Below are 21,402 nucleotides of genomic sequence, written 5' to 3' on the forward strand. Positions count from 1 at the left end.
GGGGAAGGAGGAATGCCCACTGATCCAGATGCCAGCTAATGTCTAATAAAGGTCAGTGGCTCAAAAGAAGGTATACAACGTCCCTTCCCTTGGAAATCCAAATAGTTGTTTATTCACAGCTCCAAAAAGTTTAGTGACGTGAAAAAAAATCTCCATTTGAGCAGCACTGGCCCAAGCGTCTGGGTCATGGCTGAGGGACTGTTTTCAAATAATTTAGAAATTTGGGGCAATTGAATATGTCTAGAGGGAAGTGAGAAATTGGATACCCTACAGCCCACATCACCTCTAGAGCATAAACCTGATGCTCTACAGTGTGAAATCTCCCCCCAATCTATCCCACCATCGCTAGGCTCATGGATGGGGGTTGGGGGGGTGAGTTCTGTCTGTAGTCATACACATCCCTCACTCAACAAAGCAGTATTTCAGCCCCATCCTAGTATTACCTTTTATTATTAGTTTGATATTTGGTTTATGGTCAAACACATCCTGGAACTAGAGGTAGTGTGCTTGTCCAGATTAAACTATTTTATATATATATATATATATATATATGTATATATATATACATATATATACATATATACATACATACATACATACACACACATATATACACACACACATATATATATACATACATACATACATACATACATACATACATACATACGTACATACATACATGTTGGTTTCTGGAGACAGAGTTTCTCTGTGTATCCCTGGCTGTCCTGGAACTCATTTTGTAGACCAGGCTGGCCTTGAACTCATAGATCTACCTGCCTCTTTCTCCCTAGTGCTGGGATTAAAAGGTGTGTGCCATACTGGCCAACCCACTTTATGTGTGGGTCTCTTGTTACTATTTCTACTATTGTGATGAAACAATGTTAGCAACAAGCAAGTTGGGAAAAAAGGGTTTATTTGGCTTACAGTTCTATATTGTTATTCATAAACTACCCAAGGATGGCTCTCCTGGGACAAGTATGTCCATGGCTTTCCTTTCTCACCATTCTGAGGTCACTGGTTGACACAGCCATGTTACTTTCCTTTGAACACATGGAACACGCACATGTATATTTATATATTTAATTTTTATTTACTATTTTTGCTAGATTATGAATGTGTTACTATCACATATGCATGCATAGTGTGTGTATGCTTGGCGTCTGAGGAGTTCAGAAGAGGGCATTGGGTTTTCTAGAACTGGGATTACAGAGAGTTATGAACCACAACATGGGTGCTAGGAATCAAATTAATGTTCCTTGGAAGAGAAACAAGTGCTCTTAATTGCTGAGCCATCTCTCTAGCTCTTAATTTATTTTTTTTCTATTTTAAAATTTTATGTATTTGAGTGTTTTGCCTGCATGTATGTCCATTTACCATGTAGAAGCCTGGTGCCTGCAGAAGCAAGAAGAGGCATTGGATACCCCAGTCCTGGAGTTACAGACAGGAGTAAGACATGATGTGGGCACTGGGAATTGAACCCAGTTCCTCTACAAGAGTAACCAATTCTCTTAATGGCTTGAGCTATCTCTTCAGACCCAGACCTTGTATTTTCAATCTTGTAAAATTTGTATTATCTAGAATATATGACAGTTTCAAACTAAACTCTTATGACAGGGATTCGAGTCAACTACAGCTATCCAAAGCTTCTTCTCCAGCAGGAAAAGAGACTGCTATGGTGCCTCTTAGTCCAGGAATATAACATAAAAGAAATCATAGAAGATTTATGTATCTTCAGCCTTCTGCCTACCACAAACATTTCTGAGACCACAACCAGGGGCCTGGGTAGGGGCACTGGGTATAAAGATAGCATATGAGAAGAAGCCACTGCTAGAAAAGACTGGAAGCCATTTCCTGTGCATGCAGCATATAACGCGGAGAGCTTACCCAATAAGAGCTTATGTGCATGTATGAGAGACAAGCAAATAACCTATAACTGGTCATGGTCCTCATGGCCTAATGGTTTTGAGTGTAGATCTTTCTCTGGTTCTCCTACCAACTTCTATTCTCCAGATTCCCCTTCTTCTTTTAGGTGTGTTTATGTGTATGCATGCAGGATGTTGGGAGGAGGAGTGACACGTGTGCCACGATGAATTAGTGATATCTAGAGGACAACTTGGTGGAGTCAGTTCTCTCCAACCACCTTTATGTGGGTTCCAGGGACTGAACTCAGCTCACCAGGCTTAAATGGCAAGTGTCTTCACTGACTGAGTCATCTCACTGTTCCCCCTTTGTATTTATTTAAAAACCGTTTCTTTTGCTGTTACTGATTCTGTGTTCCTCATGCAGTTCTTTGTCCTGACACAGGAACCTGAATATCTTAGTAAGTGCTCCCCAGACTCAGATCTGTGGCTGCAATACTGTGGCTCATATGCGCCAAGGAAATGCCAATGTTCCCATTTTGGTCAGTAGTCTGTGTCCCATTTGTGTCAGGACAGGAAAAGTGTCTGGATACATTTTACTTTCACATCCAGGCCAATTTTTGCAACTTCTCAGCAGAGTCTACCTACTTTGTTTTCCCCTGTTGGGGGTGATGACCTTGAAACCCTCCATTATTGATGTTATTATTAGAGTTAAGTATGACTGGGTTCCTGGGAAATCCCCAGCCAGTTGCAGAAGACTAATACAAATCTGGTGGTCAGGATACCCAGCGATATGACACACCTGTGACCTTTCTGAGAGCCCAACATCCTGTTGACATCAGCTGACCACAAGAGCTCTGTGTCCTTGGCCTTTATAAATGTTTCCCACTTCCCCCCTCCTTCTGTTACCCCTGCTATGGTATAAATTCAGCCTTGGGAAAAAAATAAATTTGTCGCCTTGATCAGACTCTTGTCTTGGCATCCTTCGAGTCTCTTGTCCCCCACTCTCTTCCAGGTACCCTCTGCACCCTCGTTGACTGTCCTGCAGGGCAGAACATTCCCCCTCACTTTGAGTCACAGTCTTTTTGGAATAATGAAGAGGAGAGTCAGTCATCAAAGAAGGGTAGGAGGAGTTAAACTGCTTCTTCTCATTGGCAATGGCCACAGGGGTGTGTGGAACAAAAATATAAGAAAGCATTAATGAGAGGCTGGAAAGATGAGGTGTTTAGAAATACATTCAACTCTTTCAGAAGATCCAAGTTCAATTTCCAGCACCCATGTCGGGCAACTCACAGCACCTTGTAACTCTAGCCTCAGGGGATCCAATGCATTTGTCCGGATGATACAGGCACCCAGGCACCCAGGCACACACACACGGGGTGGGGGAGGGGGAAGAACCACACAAAAATCCTTAAAAATGTAGTATGGCCCAGAACAAAAACAGAGCACACCATGCCTAGGTGGGATCAACAAAGAGCTGGATTTGGGAAGCAGAACATGTCCATCAGCTCAGGAAAACTCTTCTTTTGGAGAACACCTGAGAAGAGACTGCTTCTGAATGGTATTCTCAAAAAGCCCCATGTGTGCAGTCTCCCTCCTCCTCTTCCGTACCCATCACACACAGCAGAAGCCCAGAACTCAGCAGGCATTTTTAAGCCATGTGTGCATAAGTAAGGAAACACCTATGGATTCTGGGGTCAGGGTCCCTCACCTCATTGCTACATTCCCGTTCTCAAGTCATACTCCTATCTTTAATAGCTTTGCATAGGAATGAGACAAGTTGAGGGGTTCGAACCATTAGATAAACTCAGCATTTGCCTTTGTTTTGACCCTGATTAGTTGTCTGAGGTTGTGCTTAGGCAAGGAGTGGAGGCCAGATATGCTTCCCAGGCCTTCCCTTCTCACTGCTCCAGAGAAAGGGCGTGTTAGAGCCTTGAGGGGGACTCACAGAGAAAGATATAGACAGGCAGCAGCAATGACTTTCATGGGAGGAAGCCTCACTGAGGTGACCATAAATGGAGCCTCCTCCTCTACAAGGCTCCTTCACAGTTGAAACTTTTCAGGGAAAATCTTGCAGTGCCACCCAGGCCAGTGACTTAGATAGTCAGAGTTGTCTTCTTCTGAATCTAGAGTGTGTATTAGCCTCAGGAAAACAGTCCTTCAACAGGAAATTGAGTAATGCATGAGATGTTAGAACGACAAGAACCGTCCATTCAACAAGCTGTCTGGACCCTGGTAGCTTCCTGGGCAGCCTGCAGACCCTCATACTCCTGATCAAAGAATAGGACATTGGGAGGAGTCTTTCTGCCTTCTTCAGTTACCTTAGATCCCACCACCACCAGGTTTGAGCCCCCAGGGCCACACAGGTCTGGGCCCTTTACCACTTCCATACATCAACTATCCCACTGCTGGCCCTCTAGGAGAAAAAAACCATCCTTGCCCAACAGTCTTCCTGACTTCAGAAAGGCTGCTTCCCTTTGTGAGCTGAATGTTTTAGATTTCACAACCAAAAATGTGCAAAGGGTTTTGTCATTTGTTTAGGTCACATAAATGAAGTATGGTCTCTTTAAACAACAAAATAAAACAAAAATGGCAAACATGTGGGAGCAGGAGAAACGATTCCTAAGAGTGATTATTGTTAACACAGAGGACCGAGTTCAGTTTCCTGTACCCACACAAGGTAGCTCAGGACCTCTTATAACTTTAGTTCTTTTCGCCTGTGAGGACAGAGGCACACATACACAAACGAAAAGCAAAATAAATCTTTTTAAACATTTATAAATTCAGGGAGGAAGATTCAAAGAATCAGAGTCTCTTTCCCTCCCAAAACACATGAATGAAGGGCAGGAATGGAGCCTCCCTCCCCAGAGGCCTCTCGGAATTGTGGTGAGGTGGGGTGGGGGGATCTCTCTTGCTGCCTCTCAGTCATCACCGCTGACCAGATTCTCAATGTAGGCATCCAGCTCGTCATCTGCGCTGATGTTTATGTCCTCCTGAGCCTTTTGCAAGAGTGCCCGAATATTGGTCCGCAGCTTCTGGAGTTTCTCCTCTGTTTCCTGGAGTTTTTTCTGGGAGATGCGCAGGCTTTCCTCAGAGGCCTTGGCTTGTGAGTCGGCACAGCTTTCGTAGGAGTGGCAGAGGTTCTGGAGTCCGACTTCATATTGCTTGAAGCACTCTTTCAGAGGGAGAGAGAGTAATTCTTCTGAATTCATAGCACCTAGCTCCTTCTTGGATATGGGGAAACTCAGGGGCATGAAATAACGCAAGCAATTCCAGAGAATTTGGACCAGGAGGTCAATGGTCTTGTGGTTGGCCGTTGGGGCAGTAGTGTCAGGTTCTGTGCAGAAGCATTCAGAGATGGAGGCCCTCTGCAGTGCCAAAGCCTGCTGGACCACAGTGTTCTCTTCCCTACTTATATCCTCTTGCTGTTCGTCAGTACTCTGATACTCTGGAGATGGCTTCATTAGCCATACATTTTCACTGCCTTTTTCCACCCAGCAGTCTCTTGGTGTGCTATCCTTGGGCACATCCTCAAACTTGACCTTCCACCATACCACATTATCACCCACCTCCACAGCTGTGACGTGGCCCTTGTAGCACTCTCCTTTCACACGTACCTCCACGTACAGCCCTTTATCTTTCTGAGCCGTCTTGAGGTCAGCTGAACTCTCCTCCTCGGCACTGTCTGAGAGCTCATTCGCTTGAATCTTTTCTTTTTTCTGGGCAAACCTGCCCCGTTTGCACATCTTCCTCCTGTCCTTATCAGAGACCTCAAGACTCCGCTTACGACCGCACTTTACCAGTGAGGGATTAACAGGTGGATCCGGCATCTCAGCCACTGGAGCGTTCATGGCTTTGGGGGTTCCAACCTTCCAAAGGTTGTTGGAGTTGGGGACTACAGATGGGGACAGGGATTGTAACAGGGGGGTGGGCTTGGGTAGAGTTTTGGCCACTGGGCTCACTGGGCTTTGGGGTGTCTCAGGTGGCTGGAGCAGCATGACTTCTGTTTGGTCTGCCAGAACAGGAGATTTTGGGTTGGTGCAGAAGATAGAAGACCTTTGGAGCTGTCTGAATGGCCTAGGAGCATGCCTGGACTGGAGTCTTCTTCGGGCACTCTTTTTCACAGCACGTGAAGATGGTTGAGGACCCTGAAATCTATGAGCAGGATATTTGGAGGAAGGTCTGGTGGTCACTTCCCAGGGTAATTTTTTCAGGTCACTTTGGGAATGGATAGGCTTGATTTTCTTAAGGGCCTTAAGCTTCCTCTGATGTTGGCGAATTTTCTCTGTCAGCTGCTTCTGCCTTTCTTCTTGTGTCTTTGGGACCTTTTTTAATGTCCCCAGAGGAATCTTCTGCGTCTGTTCAAAAGCCTCGCACTGGTCCTGTTCAGGATCAGGGTTCATGGAACAAACCCAGTTGTCTGGGTAGCCTTCTTCTACAGCACTTAACTGGAAGGGGAGGGTTCTCCACTTTAGACACAAATCACACTGTATGGTGGTTGGGACTTGCATAGCTCTCTTGCGTTTGAAATGCAGCTCCTCAGATGGAGGTCTGTTCCAGTTAGCTGAAAGGTAGCCAAACTCATCCCAGAACTTAATAATTCCGTACTGGGTAATGGCGATGTCCTTCCAGTACTGTGCCAGGTGCTCGCCCATTGCCCGCAGCAGCAGACGGTACTCCTTGGCGTCAGCAAAGTCCTGCTTGCTGTGCGTAGGTTCTAGGACCAAGTAGGGCACATCGATGACTCCAACAACCCCACCGCATGCCATCCCCTTTTCCAGCTGTGGGCCCACTTTCTCATACATCTTGATCAGGCGGCTACAGTTGTAGATGAACATGCCGTCGTGGTCACGGCGTTCAATGTTGACCCCGAAAACGAAATTCAGTTCCTTGGGCTCTTTGAGTGCTCGCTCTTTGGCGTCTCGGATCCTTTTCTTGACGTCAGCTTCTCTTCGGAGGGTGATGGCTGTATTCTGGACCTGGCGCAACATCGCCCTCGAGTCCCGGGTGATGTCTCCGCCTATGTGCACTTCTAAAGTATGAGATTTGCTCTCTGCTTCCCGGGCCTTCTCTTCGGCAAGCCGTGCTACCTGGTCTGCTTTCTTCACCTCTTGTTCCGCCCTGGTCTTAAAACGGCTTGATGTGAATGTGTACTTCCTGGGCTTGTACAAGCAGCAGGAGAGCTTTTTGGTCTGCACCTTGTGCCCTTGAATAAAAATCCTCATCCGAGGATCAATGTAAAGCACAGCCGCGTAGGCGCAGAAGGAGTGCCGCTCTGGCTTCGTGCCTTCCTGGGAGATCTCTGCCATCCGGATATCTTTTGGATTTGAGGTTATGTCTAGTTCGGGTTCCCCATTGTCCATGAGTTTGAGGTTGAAAATGATCACCAGGGTTCCACTGGTCCCAGAAATCTTGGTGAACTGGTTCATCACTTCTTCCTCAGTGTGGAAAGGAGAATACTTGTAGATGAGTTCTGTCTCGATGGCAAACTTCTCCACATTGTCTGTGACAGGTTCTCGTGTATGAGCACTCCAAGTAGGCAAAGGGACTATCACTTCGTCAATGCCTTCTTCCTCATGAAAGGTCCGAGACAGGAAGAGGCAGCTCATGGTGTCTTCCTTCTTCGTGAAGAGGATAAAATCCTTTCCAATACGCATTGAGCCTGATTTTAGCCCATTCCCGTACCGCCCAATCTGTGTGGACTCTGGTGTTCGTTTGGCTGATTTCCCAAATTGGATTACACTGATGGCATCATTTGGATCCATTCCTGCTCCATTATCCAGAAAACAAAGCATGAACCCTCCTTGAAGGTCCTCTCGCCTTTCAGCATAAATATCTATCCGGGTGGCATCAGCATCTCTCGAGTTATCAACCAGTTCAGCAAGAGCACCAAACAAAAATTCATGGGTAGTTGAGTTTGTGTGTAGATATTCAAAGGTTAGTTGAGCCCGGTTGAGGCTGCTGTAATTGGTGAATGCCATAACTCCAGTTTTGCCTACTAACGGAGAAATAAATGTATCGGGGCAGATTTTCTTGGGTTCTGCTCAGTAAATGGTAGTTCCCGCTTCTTAGTGACAGGTAAAACAAGTTATTTAGTTACTACCCAAAATGCAGAGATAACTGAAGCTGAGATTAGTTTCTTTCTTCCTTTCTAATTTTCAATGACTATGATGTAATTGTTTGGGGCGGGGGAAGCCTAAATCTGCATTTCTAAAGAACTTTGAGTGCTAAATTTCCTTAGTTCACTTCAGATGACTGGTTTAAAAGTGGGTGGTCCTCATCAGCTCGACTTGATTGTTACTGTTTTATCTTGATATTCTTTGAGCTATTTCATGTTCTAAATTTCTAAAGAGAAGACTTACCGGTATGGAAACTTAACCTTCACCTACATCTTCACTAGAGACCAAAGTATCCTTAAAAAGCCGCCATACTAGAAGGTCCTTTCACAGTGTAGACAGTTGTACATCTGGTAAACCCACCTGGCAACTGAAAGAAGGTCTCTGTGGTTCCTTACTAGTCTTTTGATTTCAAACCCAGTTTAATGTAATGCCACAATCACCACAAGGTGCTGTGTGAAACGACCTCACGTTAATTAACAGAAACTCCTCATAACAGACCCACCCAAATCTCATGTGGCTGGCTACGGCCCTACACCATTCCCTGTCAGGCTTGAGTCCTGTAGCCACTTCCTCCCTCCGCTCTGAGAGGAGTGAGTCTCAGCTTTCAAGGCCCAGACCCAGGATGTAGGACAGTTGCAACCGCACCGCTAACCAGGTCGTTCGCACTGCCCGTGCTGCCCACAACTCCCAAAATCCCTCGTCTCTCTCGCTCAGTTTAGAACTGGAATTCAACGGCCGCAGCACGCTTGGAACCTCGGGGTGCCTCCGCCTCCGTGGAGCGCCATCTGTCTGCTGGACTAGGTCACTACAGAGCTAAAGCGCGGAGCGCGACTGAGTTATAATAACGGGTGTTGGAACAAAGGTGACAGGAGCAACAGCACGGATTTAGAGTTTGCTGCTTCTCTGCCGTAGCGAAAACTATTTCATTTTCTGCGTTTGTGTCATCTAGTGATCGCAGGCCTAGGCCGCCTTTTATTAAACACTTTTCATGTTATCTGTGTGACTATATGCCATTTGTGTGACTATATGCCTGTGGAAGTTGGCTGATCCTCTAGAGTCGGAGTTACAGGAAGTTTGTCAGCCTCCAGACTTGGGTGCTGGGAATCGAAGTCGGTTCTCAAGAAAGAGCAGTAAGCCCTTTTAACCCTTGAGCCATTTCCTCGGGCTTCTTAAATTCTTTGAGCAAGATGCCAAGGACCTGGTTAGCTTAGCACAGACACCACCAGTTACAGTGGAACACTAGGGGGGCTATTTTTTGCTGCTTGGGCATTGTAATGCACAATTATTGTTCTAGGGCTAGGAGGGTGGATACAGGAGGATCAGAAGTTGAATATAGATAATAAGAGTCCCTCTTGGGCTATGTGATGCCACAATCAGCACAAGGTGCCCAGACCCAGGATCTCAGACACCATTTCCCCCCGCCCCCACAGACACCATTGTAGAGTAAAGGAGCCAAGGAAAGATCACCCTGATCCTTGACCCCAAGCCCAAGACATAGCTCAAAGGAAAAACATCCTGCCCCTGGCTTGACCTTAGGCTCAGAGCCTTGGAAATCGCTATTACACCCTTGGCTCAAGTTTAATGAACGAATGATGTTTCCATCCTCCCATACTTTCCAACCAAGCTCACTGTACATGCTCCAAAAACCCTATAAAAATCTTCCTTTCTGTCCAGCCCTCTGCTGTCTTCCTGGTTAGTGGCAGACATGGTTTTGTTCTTCTCCCCAGTAAATCTCTTGTGTGAGGTTTAATGGTGTGGTTTCATGGTATTCGTTGCGGAGATGCTCTTGTTGTGGAAAAACCATCCAGATTTAGAATGTCCCCCTCTTCTGGCCAGGTATGGGAGCAAACAGGGTTGTAATGGGCTATGGCTGGAATCTCATTTCAGAAGCATTCAGGCACTTTAAAGATGGCTTTCCCCCCCTCCTCCTCTTCCTCCTTCTTCTCCTCCCCTCCTTCTCCCCCGCTTCCATTTTCTTCTTCCCTATCTCCTCTGCTTTTTTCCTCTTATTCCTCTTCTTCTTTCTCCTCCTCTTTTTTTCAAACTGGTTATTTTATTTATTTACATTTCAAATGTTATCCCCCTTGTTATCCTCCTTCCCTGTTTCCCTTCTGTAAATTCCCTATCCCCCCTTCTCTTTTTCTTCTTCCTCCTACTCTTTTTCTTCTTCTTTTTTTTTTTTTTTTTTTTTTTCCACGTGGAAACGTTTAATGAGAGAAGAGTAGATGAAGAGAGGAAAGGCTGACCACAGGCATGTTGGCGGAAAAGGGGGGTGGGGAGAGAGGGGACAAGAGTAAGAGCAAGAGGGAGAGGAGGGGGGAGGGGCGGGAGCAAAAAAAAAAAAAAAAGAGCGACTCTTTTTCTTCTTTGTCTTCCTCCTCCTCTTCATTTTTCGGCAGAGCTTAGCCAGCTAGCTGCTATTTTGGTCCCAGGTTATCAAGGCTCTGGTTCCAGAGAACTGGGCTTTCAGGAGGGTCAGTAGAAATCTTCCAAAACAATCAGAATCACTTCTTTTCCCTGTCATTGTACAGAGGCCCTGAGTTTCTCAGCAGATCTTTGTGTCCTATTGGACTCAGGAGTTGAACTAAGGAAAAGCGAGTTTGAGTGTGGGTCAACCTGACAGAAGGAAGGACTTTGAAGGTTCTCAAAGTTTTCTCATCTCTCCCAGCTTAGGTGTTCTGCCATTTGGAGAGGGTGGAGCCAAGATTTCCAGCCAGTCAGAGCATGAAGTTGGACACCTTTGTCCAACCAAGGCAAAAGTGAGAAGGTGGCTTATGTTCTGTAACCTGTGGCTGCTGTTCTACGTGTCAGATTGCCTGCTGCTTGTGTCTAAGTTGATCTATGTCTTATAAGATCAAAGAAGAAATGATTCAAAGATAGTTGCATAACCACAGGTCACCAGAGGCCACCACAGTATGGATGAGAACTCACAAAAACTGGGAACCTGGGCACACTATGCAGCCTATGGGCAGCTCACCAGGTTGGAGAACATCCTTGCCTTCCACATGATTCTGTTGGTCTAAATATCCTCCAGGCAGCCCCACTAATTTCTATTCCTTCCTGGTGGCCACCTGGTCTGGTCTCACAGTCTTCATATTTGCTCATCTGGGAGTGATTCTTTGAAGCCTTATTGATTACTCTTGGGAAGTAGGGGCCTAGTGAATTTGAACAGTTTCATGGACTTCCTGAAGCTATTTGAGTTGATTATCTTTGGCTTAAGGAGCTTCCCTGCAGGATGGAAAGTTTCAATCTAGGAGGAAATTGCTACACAACAAGAGGTAGGAGAGTGGTGAATTTGATGCTACCTGGGCCACAAAGTAAGCCCAAGATACCAGCTTCATCTTCATTGAAAAACTATATTGAACAAGACAAAACAAAATGGCTAGGTGTGTTTGCACATGCCTATAACTTCAGCCCCTGGAAGGAGAGGGAGAAAATCAGGGTTTGTGGTTCAGTTTGAGTCCAGTTTGACCCTGGTTCAAAAACCAACCAACCAACAAAAAGGAGTGAGAATAATTTTACCCTAAAGTCCTATTAAAGTTGTGCCCTAGCTAGGCATGAGGTTGTGTGTCTGCAGTCCCAGAAACTCAGGAGACAGAGACAGAAAGATCAACAGAGCCAGGAAATTACAGTCTGGCGTCAGCATCGTAACAGATTCTTCTCAGGAGCTTGATGAGATGACTCAGTGGTTACACAGCCCGAGGTGCTCCAGTGGACTCTATACACTCTGGGAGATGCAGATTTTGGGCATCTGAGAGGCTCGAAGGATGGACTTCAATGGTATCTGTACTTTTGGGCTCCCTATGTGGGGTGCGTAGGCATCTGTGTTGCATATCCCCAGTTAATGTCTACCTGTGTGCTGGCATGACAAGGCTGTGCCATCACAGGCAGTTTTAATATCATTTAAGTGAGTTAGACTCATGGGTGCATGAAATGTGTAAAATATGTAGTTAATCAATGTGTATTTTCAAAACTACTCGTTGATTAGAAGGAAAACTTTGCTGTTTGTTGAGGTCTTGTTACTGGCCTCAGGGGCAGGCTCTGATGTCACGGATGTGTTTACATCTATCTGTGTTTCTAATGGAAAACACTATTCCTTTCACTGTGGCATTGTGCTTATACTTTTTGCTGACTTTTCAGGTGACCTGTGCAAATCTTGTCTACGCGACCTGGATCTAAGGACCTGAAAGAAGGGGGGAAAAGTACAGTTTGATGCTGTAGACAACTTTATTTCAGTTTCAGTCTACTTCTATTCAGAACCATAACAAAGAAGGTTGTTTGCGTTCAGAAAAACATGATCAGAAAAACAAGTGAATAAACACCAGGAAGCACATACTAAATATTAACAGAGCACCCGTTCCCAGAACTTTCTCAGGGCAGGACAACTCTAACACAATAGTCTGAAACATACTATAGCTTATATCTGGGAAAGCACAAGAGAAAGGCAGAAGACCATATTCAGACTCAGTGCACTGAGGACAGCACTCAGCCCATCCTTTCATCAGACTGGGTTCTGTAGTTATGTACTGACATCTGCCAAGAATGAATGTCTTATAAATGGAATGTAAATGTCTGTCACAGGAGGCACAAAATCACACCCAAGAACAATCCAGTGAATCAAAACCACACTTGAGGAAAATGGCCCTCTGCCCTTTCTCCTGGAGCCTCTCACAGTTCCCCAAGGCACTGGTCATCATGCTTCATTTCTTTGACAATGGTTTGACCATTTTGCAAGCTAAGATAATAGCAGATACCTTCCATTTGTAAGTCGCTCATGATAGAACGTTTCCTTGTGGACTTTCATCCTTTTCTGCTTGGTGCTCCGGCGTATATACAGTCATGACTTTTGCTGTTGTTTCTTTGCTTACAGCAGAGAGGCAGTTGTTAGATCTGGAAGCACGATACCTGCTGATGGCTGTGTACCTCCTGGCTGTGTCAGTTAATGTTTTCAATTCCTTGGCTTCTCAATCAAAAATATTCCCCCAAACTTCCAACGACTCCTTATCCTCACTTACTCAGAGTTGCACATCTGCTGTCCTGGGCTCGTTTTTTGTTTCTGTAATGAAGACTGGCTAATTTATAAAGTGGGACACTTGCTTTTGTTAAAGTTCCGAGAACTAGAAACTCCAAGATCAAGGTTCTTGGCTCCGGGTTTGGCAGGCAACATCGCTGGCTCCATGACAGCATCCTGCTGTTCTACAGGAGGTGAATGCCGAACCTCACGTGATGTGAGGCTTTAGCAGGATAGCGAAATGTATGTAAGTCTCTCTCGGCTCATTTAATGATTTACTTTTAAAACTTTATGTATGTGGGGAGGGTGATTATGCACTCGTGGATGTGTGCCGATGCCCTCAGGAACCAAAAAGAGGGTGTCTGGCGTCAGATCCCTCGGAGTGGAGTTAGAGGTGGTTCTGACTCACTTGATAATCGTGCTGAGAACTAAACTCAGGTACCTCTCAAAGGGAGCAAGAGCTTTAAACTGCTGTTCCACCTCTCCAGCTATCAGTCCATCTGTGTCCCAATTCCTAATTCCTAAGTGTGAAAACTTACTTTTGTTTACAATTTTATTTATGGATTTATTTTGCGTATGTGGGAGGGGGCAGGCAACAGTTTCTCATTTAGCCTAGGTAAAGCTTTGAACTCTACGGAACCGAGGCTTGGCCTTGAGTTCCTGATTCTATTGCCTCCAACTGCTGGGATTTTCGGTGTGAGCCACCATGCCTAGCTCCAGAGCTACTTTTGTTTAGGGATTTTAGTTAGGATATGGAGAGACGTCTCAGCAGTTACGAGTGCACTGTATTCTTGCTGAGGACCTGAGTTCTCTTTCCAGCACCCCTGCTGGATGGTTTATAACTTCTTTTAACTATGGCTCTAGACCTGATACCTTCTTCTGGTTCTGCAGACACTTGAACATTCTCACACTCGGACACTCAGATACCTTGCACGTTTCATTTCCTCCCATATGTGTTACCTTTACTTCCCAAGTCTCATGATCCTTGCTCCAGAAGAAAATATTTTAGTCCGAATAAAGTTACAACATCAGATATTGTCTTAAGGAGTCATAGCGTAAGGAATTCCCTGAGCAGATTTCTGACCTATTGCCAGTAGGAAGAGGGAAGGCCGCTAAAGATAGGGAAATCAGCGTCCTCTCTGGAGAGCCACGGGCCTGTTTAAGTTCTATTAATTCTCAGTCCGAGACCGTTCTGCACCAGTTGAAAAGGCCCGAACAGCTTACTAAGGTGCTGATACTGTGAGCTGTTATTTGTGCTGGGATTCCAACTAGTTAAAGGATCCTTTCTGGGTTCACAGGGAGGGTCTTGAATCATTAGCGAATCGGAGGCTCTGGAGCTGTGCAAATCATCCAATCCTGCATCTGTAGGAGGAGGCGCCCCGCCTTAAGCCAAGGTACGCGCCCCCTCCCGCCTTTCTTTACAACGCCATTACCCTGACCCAGTGTACACTCAGAGACTCCAGGCTACAAAACCCCTACCTCGCTGTGACCTGTTTGGGTCACTGATACTCTGGGGAGGATCTGGGACAATTTTGAAGTCGGAAATGGTAGGTGTTAGATGGAGTGCCGGAGGCTGGAAGCATAGTGTGTAGTCAGGTCATGAACATCCTTAGCGCCCCGTCTCCCGGCGGGTGTAGAGTTCTCGGCGTTGTCCCTGGGAGGCGGGTCTGAACTCACCATTGGTCCTTGTCCTGTTCTCTTGGTGGCTGTAAAGGTTTCACCGAGCCAAGCCCCTGCACTCTCTGCGTTCTGCCCTGAGCAGATCTGAATATGCACAAGTTGTTTAACATGTAAAGCCTCGACTCCTTTTCACAGCGTTGTGTTCTCCGTATGGCTTTCTATAGCTGTACCAGTCTGTTTCCTCCTGTATTGAAGATTGTGGACCAAGATGAGAAGAACCATCGACTTGTGGTTTTCTTGCTGACATTCCTGCGGTGATACACACCCTAGCACTACCCCACTCCCACCCCTCAAAAAGTGCAGGATGTCCTAGGGAGTTTTCTCAAGAGAATATAGAACAGTCACAGGCGTTACTGTTCTGAGTGTATACATCCTATAGCAGGGTTACTTTCACATCTCTGCTTATTGCTACTTTATTCACAGTAGCTAAGAAATGGAGTCAGCGTATTATCACATTAATTGGGTTAAAAATGAGCCATACATTGCATTGTATAATGTAGTTTTAATCCACCATAAAAAATGAAAACTTGAAATTTGCAGGACAAATGGATGGATCTGGAAATTATGATATCGAGGCATCCCAGATCCTAGCATATATAACATTTTCTCTTTCTTATAGAGATTCAAACTTAAGGCTTTTGTAAATGTGTTTGTGTGTTGGAGTCAACCTGGGTTACAGGCCATGAAACTAGAAACCAGAGCGTGGTAGGTTGGGTTGAGGAAGGCAAGCAAAACAGCTCAGAATACAGGAGATGTGAAAGTGAAAGGGGCTATTGGTGCTGATGGTGCTGGAGAGGAAAGTAGGAAGGAGTGTCAACTAAGGCAGAGTGTGTGCGAACATGTCAGAATCCCCATCCCTTCGTGTACCGTTTTAATCACCATAAAAAAAGGAGTGTGTGCAGTTCAGGAGATGCTTAATTGCTTTAATCTTATGGCAGACCCATTATAGGTCGCTCATGCATGACAGGAATCCAGTGGTCCATTAGTGAGGGCTGAGTAGTTTTCACTCGGCCCCTCCTTTTGAATAAACAGTACTCTTGCATTATTTACTCATTGAGTGTGTGTGTGTGTGTGTGTGTGTGTGTGTGTGTGTGTGTGTGTGTGTGTATGTGTGTAGGCAAGTGCATTCCATGAAATGTGACAGGAGGTTGGAGGACAGATTGCAGGAGTTGGTTCTTTTCTTCTATCTTGTGAACCTTAGAGACTGAGCCGACATCCTCAGGTTTGGTCGTAGGTGCTTTATAACCATGGAGCCATCCTCCCTGCTCAGGTCCCAACTCTCAACATTTCCTAGTTGGTGATACATTTCCAGCTTATTTTCACAATGGACTACATATAGTCGAACCATAGCAAGGGCCCTACAAATCCTCAGTTTTCCACTTACCTTTCCACATGCCCAAACACCCTTCCTATTATAATTGAAGTCACTATTATCAGCCATTCGTACAAACACAGCATCTGACTCACACTCCTTTCTATAGCTGTCCTTTCTCCATAGGCTAATAACAAAACATATTTATTTATTTATTTTTTCTCCACCTTTATTAACGTGGGTATTATTTATATTTCGATTGTTATTCCCTTTCCTGGTTTCCGGGCCAACATTCCCCTAAACCCTCCCCCTCCCTTTCTCTATGGGTGTTCCCCTCCCCATCTTCCCCCCATTACCCCCCTCCCCCCAAGAATCACATTCACTGGGGGTTCAGTCTTGGCAGGACCAAGGGCTTCCCCTTCCACTGGTGCCCTTACTAGGCTATTCATTGCTAACTATGAGGTTGGAGCCCAGGGTCAGTCCATGTATAGTCTTTGGGTAGTGGCTTAGTCCCTGGAAGCTCTGGTTGGTTGGCATTGTTGTTCATATGGGGTCTCGAGCCCCTTCAAGCTCTTCCAGTCCTTTCTCTGATTCCTTCAACAGGGGTCCCGTTCTCAGCTCAGTGGTTTGCTGCTGGCATTTGCCTCTGTATTTGCTGTATTCTGGCTGTGTCTCTCAGGAGAGATCTACATCCGGTTCCTGTCAGCCTGCACTTCTTTGCTTCATCCATCTTATCTAGTTTGGTGGCTGTATATGTATGGGCCACATGTGGGGCAGGGTCTGAATGGGTGTTCCTTCTGCCTCTGTTCTACACTTTGCCTCCCTATTCCCTCCCAAGGGTATTCTTGTTCCCCCCCTTTTTTTTATTTATTTTTTTCGGAGCTGGGGACCGAACCCAGGGCCTTGTGCTTGCTAGGCAAGTGCTCTACCACTGAGCTAAACCCCCAACCCCTTGTTCCCCTTTTAAAGAAGGAGCGAAGCATTTGCATTTTGGTCATCCTTGAGTTTCATGTGTTCTGTGGATCTGGGGTAATTCGAGCATTTGGGCTAAAATCCACTTATCAGTGAGTGCATACCATGAGTGTTTTTCTGTGATTGGGTTACCTCACTCAGGATGATATTTTCTAGTTCATTCCATTTGCCTATGAATTTCATAAGGTCATTGTTTTTGATAGCTGAGTAGTATTCCATTGTGTAGATGTACCACATTTTCTGTATCCATTCATCTGTTGAAGGGCATCTGGGTTCTTTCCAGCTTCTGGCTATTATAAATAAGGCTGCTGTGAACATAGTGGAACATGTGTCTTTGTTATATGTTGGGGCATCTTTTGGGTATATGCCTAAGAGAGGTATAGCTGGGTCCTCAGGTAGTTCAATGTCCAATTTTCTGAGGAACCTCCAGACTGATTTGCTGCAGACCACCCAGGGGAGTGTGTCAGCAGAGGGACCAAGGCTTGGATTTCAGGTAGAGAACGGATTCGGCGCGACAGACAGACACAAACTCGAGGTGTGTGCTGCTGCGAAAAGCTTTACTTCTTGGCATAGATTTCAGCAGTTAGAGCAGGTACATCATAATTGGCAATCATCCAGCTCTTATTCATTACCCCACCAAATGTCCCTTGCAAAGAGGAGAGCTAAACATACAGTCTTGGAAACAATTCTCATCCGCAAACAATAGTTAAAAAAAAAACTGCAGTTATACTGCCAGATTTGTGGGCACCAGGCATGCATCCATCATTTATCTTTGTCATAATAAAGTTTAAACACTATATTTATGGCCCCTCAGAATAGTAAGGAAACTGTTGTAACCATAATTAACTCTTGATAAGTTTGTTCAACTTGTTGGAACTTATCCACTATCTTTCTAAAAGAATCAGTACTCTTTTGAATCATGCTAAACAAAACTTTTCCAAAAGGGGGGAAAGCTTTTCTGGAACAGTCATGTTGTTAGTAACTGCAATTAATTTCTCTCCTATTTGCTGGGAACTAATGGCTGCAGCAGTTGAATTCATCGCAGCCGTTGAGTTCATCAGGATCACGATGGTGTGAGACGTTTCCTACTCTGAACTTTCAGTTCCAGAGACATCTAAAGGTTCATGACCATCTTCCCACACTGCTATATTCTTAAAATCAGATATTGCTGACAGGCTTAAAGTTGCTAAAATCACCAAGGCTAGAACACAGAAGGCACCTCCACCGCAAGAATAGACCCTGGTCATCATCTTTATGTAGGGAGACTGCCAGGACCTCCAGGAGGCCAAGCCATTCCAGGCACATGCCTCTGTTCTGGATAGAAATGAAGCACAAGAGCTTCATGTCATACAGACGCTACTGGAGTGAGTGTGGCACTGATTTCCTGAATGGTTGTACCAGTCTGCAATCCCACCAACAATGGAGGAGTGTTCCTCTTTCTCCACATCCTCGCCAGCATTTGCTGTCACCTGAGTTTTTGATCTTAGCCATTCTCACTGGTGTGAGGTGGAATCTCAGGGTTGTTTTTATTTGCATTTCCCTTATGACTAAAGATGTTGAACATTTCTTTAGGTGTTTCTCAGCCATTCGGCATTCCTCAGCTGTGAATTCCTTGTTTAGCTCTGAACCCCATTTTTTAATAGGGTTATTTGTCTCCCTGCGGTCTAACTTCATGAGTTCTTTGTATATTTTGAATATTAGCCCTCTATCAGTTGTAGGATTGGTAAAGATCTTTTCCCAATCTGTTGGTTGCTGTTTTGTCCTAACAACAGTGTCCTTTGCCTTACAGAAGCTTTGCAGTTTTATGAGATCCTATTTGTCGATTCTTGATCTTAGAGCATAAGCCATTGGTGTTTTGTTCAGGAAATTTTCTCCAGTGCCCATGTGTTCGAGATGCTTCCCCACATTTTCTTCTATAAGTTTGAGTGTATCTGATTTGATGTGGAGGTCCTTGATCCACCTGGACTTAAGCTTTGTACAGGGTGATAAGCATGGATCGATCTGCATTCTTCTACATGCTGACCTCCAGTTGAACCAGCATCATTTGCTGAAAATGCTATCTTTTTTCCATTGGATGGTTTTGGCTCCTTTGTCAAAAATCAAGTGACCATACGTGTGTGGGCTCATTTCTGGGTCTTCAATTCTATTCCACTGGTCAATCTGTCTGTCTCTGTACCAATACCATGCAGTTTTTTTTATCACTATTACTCTGTAATACTGCTTGAGTTCAGGGATAGTGATTCCCCCAGACGTCCTTTTATTGTTGAGGATACTTTTAGCTATCCTGGGTTATTTGTTATTCCAGATGAATTTGCAAGTTGTTCTGTCTAACTCTCTGAAGAATTGTATTGGTATTTTGATGGGGATTGCATTGAATCTGCAGATCGCTTTTGGTAAAATGGCCGTTTTTACTATGTTAATCCTGCTAATCCATGAGCATGGGAGATCTTTCCATCTTCTGAGACTTTCTTCAATTTCTTTCTTCAGAGGCTTGAAGTTCTTCTCATACAGATCTTTAACTTGCTTGGTTAAAGTCACACTGAGGTATTTTATATTATTTGGGACTATTATGAAGGGTGTCGTTTCCCTAATTTCTTTCTCCGCTTGTTTCTCTTTTGTGTAGAGGAAGGCTACTGATTTATTTGAGTTAATTTTATACCCAGCCACTTTGCTGAAGGTGTTTATCAGCTTTAGTAGTTCTCTGGTGGAACTTTTGGGATCACTTAAGTATACAATCATATCGTCTGCAAATAGTGATATTTTGACTTCTTCCTTTCCAATCTGTGTCCCTTTTATCTCCTTTTGTTATCAGATTGCTCTGGCTAGGACTTCGAGAATTATATTGAATAAGTAGGGAGAGAGTGGGCAGCCTTGTCTAGTCCCTGATTTTAGTGGAATTGTTCAATTTTCTCTCCATTTAGCTTAATATTAGCTACTGGTTTGCTGTATATGGCTTTTACTATGTTTAGGTATGGGCCGTGAATTCCTATTCTTTCCAGGACTTTTATCATAAAGGGGTGTTGAATTTTGTCAAATGCTTTCTCAGCATCTAATGAAATGATCATGTGGTTTTGTTCTTTCAGTTTGTTTATATAGTGGATTATGTTGATGGTTTTCCATATATTAAACCATCCCTGCATCCCTGGAATGAAGCCTACTTGATCATGATGGATGATGATTTTGATGTGTTCTTGGATTCGGTTTGCAAGAATTTTATTGAGTATCTTTGTGTCGATATTCATAAGGGAAATTGGTCTGAAGTTTCTTGTTGTGTCTTTGTGTGGTTTAGGTATAAGAATAATTGTGGTTTCATAGAAGGAATTCGGTAGAGCTCCATCTGTTTCAATTTTGTGGAATAGTTTGGATAGTATAGGTATGAGGTCCTCTATGAAGGTCTGATAGAATTCTGCACTGAACCCATCTGGACCTGGGCTCTTTTTGGTTGGGAGACTTTTAATGATTGCTTCTATTTCTTTAGAAGTTATGGGGTTATTTAAGTGGTTTATCTGTTCCTGGTTTAACTTCAGTACCTGGTATTTGTCTAGGAAATTGTCCATTTCCTCCTGATTTTCAAGGTTTTTTGAATATAGGCTTGTAGTAGGATCTGATGATTTCTTTAATCTCCTCTGATTCTGTTGTTATGTTTCCCTTTTCATTGTTGGTTTTGTTAATTTGGACATACTCTCTGTGTCCTCTCGTTAGTCTGGATAAGGGTTTATCTATCTTGTTGATTTTTTCAAAGAAACAGCTTTTGGTTCTGTTGATTCTTTGTATAGTCCTTTTTGTTTCTACTTGGTTGATTTCAGCTCTGAGTTTGATTATTTCCTGCCTTCTACTCCTCCTGGGTTTATTTGCTTCTTTTTGTTCTAGAGCTTTTAGATGTGCTGTCAAGCTGCTGATGTGTGCTCTCTCCTGTTTCCTTCTGCAGGCACTCAGAGCTATGTGTTTTCCTCTTAGCACAGCTTTCTTGTGTCCCATAAGTTTGGGTATGTTGTACCTTCATTTTCATTAAATTCTAAGAAGTCTTTAATTTCTTTCTTTATTTCTTCCTTGACCAGGTTATCATTGAGTAGAGCATTGTTCAATTTCCCTGTATATGTGGGCGTTCTTCCCTTATTGTTGTTGAAGACCAGCCCATGGTGGTCTGATAGGACACATGGGATTATTTCTATCTTTCCATTAAATGTTGAGGCCTGTTTTATGACCGATTATATGGTCAATTTTGGAGAAAGTACCATTAGGTGGTGAGAAGAATGTATATTCTTTTGTTTTGGGATAGAATGTTCTATAAATATCTGCTAAGTTCATTTCTTTATTTCTCTTAGTCTGTCTATGTCTCTGTTTAATTTCTGTTTCCATGACCTGTCCATTGATGAGAGTGGGGTGTTGAAATCTCCTACTATTATTGTGTGAGGTGCAATGTGTGTTTTGAGCTTTAGTAAGGTT

General features: G+C 44.3%; 1 protein-coding gene across 1 annotated transcript; it reads right to left on the reverse strand.

The window, feature by feature from the left end:
* Window positions 1–4,623: 4,623 nt before the first annotated feature.
* Morc2b (microrchidia 2B) lies at window positions 4,624–8,704 on the reverse strand. The gene is made up of 2 exons (NM_001106764.1): window positions 8,225–8,704; window positions 4,624–7,857 (listed from the first exon to the last, which is right to left on the reverse strand). The coding sequence occupies exon 2, from the start codon at window positions 7,841–7,843 to the stop codon at window positions 4,784–4,786; it is 3,060 nt and encodes a 1,019-aa protein (NP_001100234.1). The 5' UTR covers window positions 7,844–7,857; window positions 8,225–8,704; the 3' UTR covers window positions 4,624–4,783.
* Window positions 8,705–21,402: the final 12,698 nt, after the last annotated feature.

This window comes from Rattus norvegicus, chromosome 7, assembly GCF_036323735.1.
Source record: "Rattus norvegicus strain BN/NHsdMcwi chromosome 7, GRCr8, whole genome shotgun sequence".
Classification (NCBI taxonomy): domain Eukaryota; kingdom Metazoa; phylum Chordata; class Mammalia; order Rodentia; family Muridae; genus Rattus; species Rattus norvegicus.